We start from the raw sequence: 9,480 nt of genomic DNA on the forward strand, positions 1-9,480 counted from the left end.
TTTTGGGTCAGAATGTTTTGGGTCAGAATGTTTTGGGTCAGAATGTTCTGGGTCAGAATGTTTTGGATCAGAATGTTTTGGGTCAGAATGCTCTGGATCAGAACATATTTTGGATCAGAACATATTTTGGATCAGAATATTTTGGATCAGAATGTTCTGGATCAGAATGTTCTGGATCAGAATGTTCTGGGTCAGAATATTTTGGATCAGAATGTTCTGGATCAGAATGTTCTGGGCCAGAATATTTTGGATCAGAATGTTTTGGGTCAGAATGTTTTGGATCAGAATGTTTTGGGTCAGAATGCTCTGGATCAGAATATATTTTGGATCAGAATATATTTTGGATCAGAATATATTTTGGATCAGAATATATTTTGGATCAGAATATATTTTGGATCAGAATATATTCTGGATCAGAGTGTTCTGGATCAGAGTGTTCTGGATCACCCTCAGGATTCTGGCTCATCCCCAGGATCCTTCCCAGCTTCCCATGAGAATCGTGGCTTTACTCCCACCTTCCCCACCCAACCTTTTGGCTCCCCTGTCCCTCTGCTCGGGGGTTTTGGGGGGTTCCATCAATAACTGGGCAGCCACAAACAGGTCCCTGCAGGTGTTGTGTTCCTTTGGCCTCACCCTGAGGCTGTTCCAGTCCCCAAATTTTCCCAAAAATCCCCCATTTCCACCCTCTGAGGGATGTGAGGAGCAAAATCCCCCATTCCCACTCTCTGAGGGATGTGAGGGGCCTTCAGAGGTGTGTTTGCAGGAGTCTCATGAAAAGGCTCCACGTGAACTTTGCCACAACCCACAAAAGGACTTTTGGGGGGGGGAAAGAGGCTTAGAGAGAGAAAAATGATAATTAAAAATGGACCATTTTTTCTTGGCTGGGTGGAATTCTGGTTGGGATCAAACCCCAGGTCTGGGGTTATTGGACAGCTGAGACACAACAGCCATGAGTTTCCTGGGGAGATAAAATCTTTGCCTAGAAAATCCCCCAAGGTCTGAGAAAGGATATTTTATCTAAAACTTGATTTTGGGTTCAAAATGGGCACAAAAGCTCCAAATGTTGGAGTGTGTGTGCCCTGATCCCACCGGAGGGAGGGAATTCCCGTGTGTTTGGGGCCGTTTGCACCGTTCTGGTTTGACTTACACTTAAAAAAAAAAGCACTTTGTCACCCTGTGTGTGTGAGAAATGCTGATTATTCCCTCTCCTCTCCCACCCTGCAGCTCTACAGCCTCTTGGAAAGGATAAATCCAGACCACAATTTTCCCGTGAGGTGAGAATTCCATCGGCTCCGGGAACAGGGGATTTGTGGCAGGGTTTGAAAGAGGAAGGAAAACACTCCACTTATTTCCAAGGCAGAAGTTCTGACTTTAACTATAATAATGAGTTGGGAAGCTGGATTTTTTTTCTGGGGGGGAAATTCCCAGCAATCCGTGTGTAATTCCCTGATCCCTGCTGAGATTCCCAACTTGTGCTTTTCTCCCCAGCTCCCACTGTCTCCGAGCTGCAGCTTTTTACATCCGAGGCCTCTTCTCCTTCTTCCAGGGAAGATACAACGAGGCAAAGTGAGTACAAACCCCTTGGGGATCCAAACCCAACAGCTTTCCTGCTGTTCTCCCCTAAATAAAGCAAGAGGTTGGAAAAACCCCCGGGGAGAAGAGGCAGAAATGAGGCCTCGGGGTTTCCACTCTGATCCCAAAAAGCTGCATTAATTCCTCCTTTCCCCCCAATCCCTGCCCACCCATCCCACAAAAACTGAACCCAGAACTCCTGGAGAACTCCTGGAGCTATCAGCTGAATTCACAACTCCCTCCCAGGAAATTTAGTTAAGGGTTGTGCTTTTCCATAATTTATTGCCTGTTTTTCCTCCCCCTTCTAACAGACAAGGTGAAGTTTTAAAGTAGTTTTAATGCACTTTAGCCTGTGTTGAGTTTGTCCCACTGAAAACCCAGATCTCTCTCCTGTGGGATCCTTTGGAATCTCGTGTCCTTGGTGCAGTTTTCCAAAGGGGAGCAGCTCTGCCACAGCCTTTTTTGCCAAGTGGCAGCCGAGCTTTGGGAATTCAGCCCTTTGAGATCCCCTGCAGCACGTTCATCCCCTACTCCTGATGTTTTCCAGTTAATTCAGCTCTTGATTCAGCTTTCCACGATGGTTTTTCTCTGCTGGGAGGGAAGGGATGTTGTCAAACCCCCTTTTTTTCCCCGTTTTCCAGGCGGTTCCTGAGGGAGACCCTGAAGATGTCCAATGCAGAGGATCTGAACCGGCTCACAGCCTGTTCCCTGGTGCTGCTGGGGCACATCTTCTACGTGCTGGGCAACCACAGGGTGAGAAAGAAATCTTTTTTTATTGCTATCCCACAAAAAGTTGGCAGTTTGTTGCCTTGGATCTGAGATTTGCACGTTTAATAACTTTAATCGGGTGGTTGAAGTGTCTGTTCCACAATGGCTGGAAAAGGACAAGTGGCATCGTTCCACTGGATTGTTCAGGGAGGAATTGTGGATACAATCCTGAAATCTCACCCTTGTGCTGGAGCACAGGGAATATTCTGCTGTGCTGCACTGGAATTCCCAGGATGGAGCAAATCCCAGGCAGCTCTAGGATGAGTTTTTTGGGGGGGTTGTCCCATCAAAGGCTCCCAACTGGGAACGAGGCACAAATTAGAGGAGGCAAATTTTTTGTGGCAGATTTGACACCTGTGTGTTTGCAAGGGGTGAAAAAAAACCCCAAATATCCCATTTATTTTTATTTGCTCCCCCCCAGGAAAGCAACAACATGGTGGTCCCGGCCATGCAGTTGGCCAGCAAGATCCCAGACATGTCTGTGCAGCTCTGGTCCTCAGCCCTGCTCAGAGGTGAGGGGGGAAAAAAGGGCCTTCCTGGGGATGGCTGGGAATGCCCAGAGGTGGAATGGGAGCCCAGAGTCCCCTCTGCTCTGGAACCAGGCTGGGAGAGCTGGGAGGGTTCACCTGGAGAAGGGAAGGATCCAGGGAGAGCTGAGAGCCCCTTCCAGGGCTTAAAGGGGCTCCAGGAGAGCTGGAGAGGGACTGGGGACAAGGGATGGAGGGACAGGACACAGGGAATGGCTTCAAAGTGAAAAAGGGGAAATTTAGATGGGATATTGGGAAGGAATTCCTGCCTGGGAGGGTGGGGAGGGGCTGGGATGGAATTCCCAGAGAAGCTGTGGCTGCCCCATCCCTGGAAGTGTCCAAGGCCAGGCTGGATGCTTGATCCCTGGAATGTGTGTGGTGGAAGCAGTGGATTTGTCCCGGTCCCACTAGATGGGGCTGGAAGGCAGAAAATCCCAGCCCAGGCTGCTCAGGGGCTTCCAGTGGTGTCAGGAGTTTCCTCCCTCCTCGTGGAGCTGCTTTGATGTTCCTTTGGAGAGCTGGAAGCTGAAACAGCAGCAAATCCTGCTGGAAAAGGGAAGAATTGGGGTTTCTCCAGGAGGTTTTTGCTCCGGAACGACGTGATTTGGTGCTGGAATGATCCCCATCCAACCCAGGGATCGGTGAGGGAGCTGCTTCCTTGGCATTGGGGTGCAAAGCAGTGGGGTTTATTTTTCCCCTGGTGTCTTCCAGACCTCAACAAGGCCTGTGGGAACGCCATGGACGCTCACGAGGCGGCTCAGATGCACCAGAACTTCTCCCAGCAGCTGCTCCAGGACCACATCGAGGCCTGCAGCCTCCCCGAGCACAACCTGATCACGGTGAGGGCACAGCCCCTGCCTTCCTCTGCACCTTTCCCCACTCAGCTCCCCAAATTCAGGCAAATCCCTGCAGTTCAAACAGCTCTGAGAGCAGGAAAAGTGATTTTTGTGAGGGTTGGTTGGTGGCACTGTGACAGCAGGAGAGGTGACCCAGGGAGTTCATTCTTGTGGCTTTGGGCTTTGCTTCTTACAGGTGTTTTCTTGCCACCCCAGAGCTCCTGTTTGTTTTTTTAAATGGCTTTTGGGGCCATTTGATGTGATCAAGTGGCCTCTTGTTTTGGGTGGCAGCTGTTGCTTTTGGTCTAAACTTAATTGGAGGCTTTGGGCCATCCTGTCCTGGGAATGCTTTGCTGGACACAGCTCAAAGGGCAGTTTTTACTGGGACTTCAGCATTCCCAAGTGGTTTTTTTTCCCATATATTTATAGATAAATAAATAGATTTATCTATTTAGATTTATCTAAATAGATTTATTTATCTATAAATATCCATCTTATTTATCTGGAGTTCAAATATTGCTGTTTTTCCTGTCAGAACCGTTTTAACACATTTTTAAAAATGTGGATTAGTTCCCTCAGCAGCAGCAGGAGGTGATTCTGTTCTGAAATAACAGAGAGAACATCCAAAGGGGAATGTGAGATGTGAGGAATTGGACATCTTTTGGGAGGAAAAGGGGAGAGGAAAGGCCAGGAGGGAGGTGCTGTTTGCTGGCTTTGCTCACAGGGAGAGCTTTGAGGGTCGTGGGGTTTGTGAGCAGCAGTTTTGGGGGATCTCAGAGCCAGCTGCCCCCATCCATCCATCCCTCCCTGAGCCATCCTGAGCCAGGCACAGAGATGCCCTGGATTGAAAACCTGGAGGGGGGGAAAAAAAAGGATTAAGAAATAAATAAATACCCAATTTTGGAAGATTTTTGGTGGAGGTGAGAGGGAAATAAGCAACGAAATGAGCCCCCTTTGCCTTGCTCTGGGAGCCTCTGGCACATCCAGGTGGGTCCCTGCTTGTGCTTTTCCATGTTCAGGGGTCAGATTTGTCCCTGGAAGAGCAGGAATTGCTTCCCCTGGATTGGGAATGCTGGGTGTGTGAAGGGGCTCCTGAAGAAACACCAATTCCAGGGATGTGGAAAACCCAAACCTGGCACGTGGGGGGGGGGGTGAAACATGGGATCCCCCAAGTTTCAAGGAAGCTCTGGGTGGCCAGTCCTGCTTTTCCCAGGGAGGCTTTTCCCGGGAATTTCACAGTGTGTGTGTGTGTGTTGTTCTTCTTGCAGTGGACAGATGGACCTCCCCCCGTGCAGTTCCAGGCCCAGAACGGCCCCACCACCAGCCTGGCCAGCCTCCTGTGAACCACAGTAACTATTCAGGACAAACCTCCACCAAAACAAAAGCCAAAAAACAAAACAAAACAAAACAAAACAAAAAAAAAAGGAGAAAAAAAACCACACACACAAAAAAAAATAATCCATGCAAAACCCTTTTCTTCCACGAAAAGGCAGCAGATTCCTCTGGGAGGGAGGCCTTGCTAGGGCAGAGGTGGCAGAAGGACAAGGAGCTGTGGTGGGAAGGGCAGCAGGAGCTGCTTTTCCAGGTGGGAATATCCCAGGGTGTGTTCGTAGAGCTGCTGGTTTGAGCTGCTCCCCCTCTTGCTGAGAATTGAGGTTTGGTTTGAGCTGCTCCCCCTCTTGCTGAGAATTGAGGTTTTTTTAGTCCAAAGGACTCGTGTTCCTTCCCTCTGTTCAGATCCCTCCTGGTTGGGAGCTCCTGGGAAGCGAAGAGGACTCAACTTGGATCCACTCCCCCCTTTTCCCTGGAGTGTGATCCTGCTCCTGTGCCCTCCCTGGGGGTGATGGGGTGAAATCATGATGGATTTTGGGGTGCCCTGAAGTTCCCAGTGTAGTTTCTGAGGTGGAATTCTGGGGGTTTTTTGTGCTGTTGTTGGAGAAGGAGGAGCTGGGGCAGATTTTGGAGCCACCCCTGTGTCCCTGTGAGGGCCTCCCTCCCCTCTCCCTGGCCTGGAACCACAGCTCTCCCCGTGGCTTCCTGGGGTTTTGTGGAAGCAGGAACGTTCCTCTCCTCCTGTTTGATCCCTTCCTGGGGAAAAAAACAGCCTTTTTGCATCTTTGCTGCAGCCTGGCAGTGAAGGCACCTGTGCCTTAAGGATTTACAGAGTTAAACCAGGTGGTTAAACCCAGACCCAACCTAAGCCAGAGGCTTAGAATAAAACTAGTCTTGCCCTGGGCAAAACTGCCCAGTGTCCAGGCTTTCCCAGGTCACATTCCCTGTTCTAGCTCAGTTTTCTGGACTCTCCAGCTGTGAGTTCTCCCTCCCTGTGCCTCTGCAGCCTCAGAGCAGGGCACGGGTTGGGCCTTGCAGAGAGCTGGGAGGAGTTTAATTCCAGGTTTTGCCAGGGCCCAGCAGTGCCTGGGAGGCTCCTGGGGTTGAATAAAGGTGTTTTTCTCTGTTGGTAGCTCTGGATATTCATCAGAGGAACGTGGAGGGCTCTCAGTGATTCAGGCAGAGAGGGAACTGACCCCCTAAACCTTCTCTTCAGTCACAGATGGGTTGGAAAGGACCTTAAAATCATCTCACTTCAGCCCCCAGGGCTCATTTTTCCTTCCCAGTTCCCCTCCCCTCTCTCTCAGCAGCTCAGAAGTGGGGTTTTTTTGCAATCCAGACCCTTCAGTTTTCCCCTCTGAAGGACATTCCAGGGACAGGGTTTTGTCCAGTCACCAAAGCAGGATTTTGTGGTTCCTGTCCCGTGGAGATCCTGATCCCAGACCTTGGGCTCTGGTGTGTTTTAGGCCTTGTTAAATCTCCAGAGGGGAAAACGTGGCCTTGACACCACTCCAGGCAGGGAATCTTGTCCCTGGCACTGCAAGGAAAACCCTCAGGGCTGTTTAAACTCAAAAAAAAGGAAAGAAATGTGTGATCCAGAGGCCCCAGTCCGGGGAGGATCCAGCTCCTGGGGTGTGCCTGAGGCTCTGAATCCCAAAGCATTCCCATGGGAGCTCCAGGCCCCCAGTTTGGGGTGAGCTTTGGGGTCCCACTGTGGAGACAGAACCCCCCAGGAGCTCAGCACCCACCCTGTGCTTGGGCTGGGATCAGGAACTATCCCCCCCTTGGGAATATTGATGCCCCATGGACTGCTCTGCCTTTCCCTGGTGTGGGAAGCAGGATCTCCCTTTTTTTTCCTCCCCTCTGGAAGTCACTGAGTTGCAACAACTCAGTTTTTAAACCCTCAAATGCTTTTCCCTGCCCTTGGCAGTGCCCTGAGCTCTGGAACGAGGAGCAACTGGAAAAGAGGGGCTTGGAAACCCAACCCCAGGCACCCTCTTGTCTGTCTGTCCATCCAACCTGAAGCTGTCAGGAACTGGGTCCCTTCCAGCTCAGAATATTCCGTGATTCACTTTAATCTCGAGCTCTTTTAATTTTAGGAGCAAGATTCCCAGAGTGGGTTGGGTTGGGAAGGGACCTTTAGGATCATCCAATTCCCACCCCCTGCCACGGGCAGGGACACCTTCCACTAGACCAGGCTGCTCCAAGCTGGGCTCAAACCCTTCCAGGGATTGGGGGCAGCTCCTGGAGGGCAGGATTGACAAAACCCCGACCCCAGAGAGCTGTGGTTGGGGAAAAAAAGCCTCTTGCAGGGAGATGTCCAGCAGTGCCTGTTGGGGAAGGTTCATTTCCCGACCTCCTCGTGCTGCTCAGGGACCCCCCAGAGCTGGAGATGGGGGGGGCAGGGACACAAATTCCCGGTGACAATTCCCAGTGTGGCTTCTCCTGGTCCTTAGGGGTGATCCAGGCTTCTTTGGAGAGTTCCAATCCAGGCTGGAACAAAAAAAAGGAAGGGGGAGAGGGAAGGAAGGACTGGAGGGAAGGGTGATGCTGATCTCAGGGGTTTGGAGCAGGATCCATGTGCTGCCACATCGGGAGGATCCACCTGGGATCACTTTGAGCCCAACAAAACCCTCCCCCCCGTCCCAAAACAGCTCCAGAGCCCCCTTTTCCCACCCCAGGACTCCAACCCCTGTGTAAATTTGAACATAACCCGGTGATTTTCTATCTCTCCAGTCCGATGTACATCAGTGACAATGTACAGAAGCTTTTTAACTACACTTGTATATTAAATTATTTAATAGTTTTTTTTTTTTTTGCTTTTCAGTACCTTTTGTATTGTAACAGGGCTGAGAACGAGGCCCTCAGCTGAAAGTTCTGCTCATTTCCAGTGTGTAAAAGTTGAACAGCAAAACTAGAAGTTTACAAAAATACTCTGTCCAAGTGCTTGGTCTGTTTGACTTGATTTGAACAAATTTCTAACCTGTCTTGTCCAATCATTTAATTCTCTCTCTCTCTCTCTCTCTCTCTCTTTCCAAACGACCCCTGAAGTGTTTTATGAGCTTCTAAAAAACACACACACACACAAAAAATTATTCTTCTAAAGATGTAATTTAGAGAAAAATGTACAGGTTTGGGGTTTGTGGTTTTTTTTTGGTTTGCTTGTTTTTTCCTCTGGGTATTTTTAAAGGAGTAGCAGGAACTTTAACCCACCTAATCCCTGGTTGTAGATAGTGTAAAAAAAAACTGATATATGTATAGAGACTGCAGTTCTGGAGACGTGTTTTTGCCCCTTGTATCCCATTCCCTGCAGCAGGAACAGCAAAGGCCCAACCACCCAGGGCACCTGGATCAGGCTGGGGAGTTCCAAAGAAATCAAATCAAAATAAAATAAGAATAAAAACCCATCAGGAGCAAAAAAACTGCCTGATAAACGAGGGCCTGAAGCTGCCTGAGCTCCCCCTGCTCTGATTTCATCCAGTTTTCCCAAATCCTGGGGGATGTCAGGGCTCCCTGAGCCCTCCAGCAGATCCTGCCGTGGACAGGGGGGTGTGAAGGGAATCCTGGTGGGGTTTTTTTTTGGGAAAGGAGGGAGCAAAGAGGCTGCAGTGCCCCTGTCCCTGCCCCCCCCGTGTGTATTTAATGTCCCCCCAGGTCCTGTCCCCGTGTGCTGAGTGTTTTTGGGCCCCCAGGAGCAGGACAGGGATTCATTCCCAGCCCCTGCTCCTGCTCCCTGTAAATACACTTGAACCCCTGGAATGAGAAGGGCCCTGTCCCACCACCCTCTGGGCCCCCTCTCGTTTTCTATATTAGAAGAATTTTTAAATAAAGTGAAATTTTACTTCTTCTACCGGTTTGTAGAATTGATTCCTTCAGCCTCAGCCCTGGGCAGAGTCACTGCTGGGCCCACAACCTGGATTTTCCTGCTTGGAAATGCTCCCCCTGGGCAGGGAGGACGTGGCTGGAGCTGCTCTGGGATTGCTGGAATAACACAAAGCTCCGTGGATTCATCAAACACCGGGAATTGGGAGTGTTTTGGGCCAGGACACAACTGTTCTTCCCTGCCCTGGATGGGGCTGTGTTTGGTCTTCACCAATGGATCAATGGTTTCCTGGGAGAAATTTCCTCTCTGTGCCTTTTAGCCACGATTTTTAAAGGGGGTTTTTATGTTTGTTTGTTTGTTTTTAAAGTTTGGGGTTTAATTTAAAAAAAAAACCAGAAGAAAACTGCTGAATTCTTTTGAAAAGTAAAACGTGGAAGGAACTAAAGGTGCAAGACTCAACTGCAGCCTGTCCCTTTTTTCCCTGAATTTTCAAGTAGGTGTTTTTACATTTTCAGCTTTTTAAAGGTTTTGGGGTTTTTTTTAAAGTTTGGTTTTTAATTAAAAAAAAAACCAAACAGAAGAAAACTGCTGAATTCTTTTGAAAAGTAAAACGTGGAAGGAA

At 49.4% G+C, this 9,480-nt stretch overlaps 1 protein-coding gene across 1 annotated transcript in view; it reads left to right on the forward strand.

The window, feature by feature from the left end:
• The window catches only part of MAU2 (MAU2 sister chromatid cohesion factor), an 11,712-nt gene extending 6,616 nt beyond the window's left edge, over positions 1-5,096 (forward strand). The window contains exons 10-15 of the mRNA XM_027671969.1: positions 1,225-1,274; positions 1,489-1,566; positions 2,214-2,325; positions 2,762-2,852; positions 3,579-3,706; positions 4,972-5,096. Of these exons, the coding sequence (XP_027527770.1) occupies positions 1,225-1,274; positions 1,489-1,566; positions 2,214-2,325; positions 2,762-2,852; positions 3,579-3,706; positions 4,972-5,046 (534 nt within the window). The 3' untranslated portion in view covers positions 5,047-5,096. The remainder of the gene's footprint in view (positions 1-1,224; positions 1,275-1,488; positions 1,567-2,213; positions 2,326-2,761; positions 2,853-3,578; positions 3,707-4,971) is intronic.
• The last annotated feature ends 4,384 nt before the right edge of the window (positions 5,097-9,480 follow it).

Source organism: Neopelma chrysocephalum, unplaced genomic scaffold (assembly GCF_003984885.1).
Source record: "Neopelma chrysocephalum unplaced genomic scaffold, ASM398488v2 Primary Assembly neopelma1_97264, whole genome shotgun sequence".
Lineage (NCBI taxonomy): Eukaryota > Metazoa > Chordata > Aves > Passeriformes > Pipridae > Neopelma > Neopelma chrysocephalum.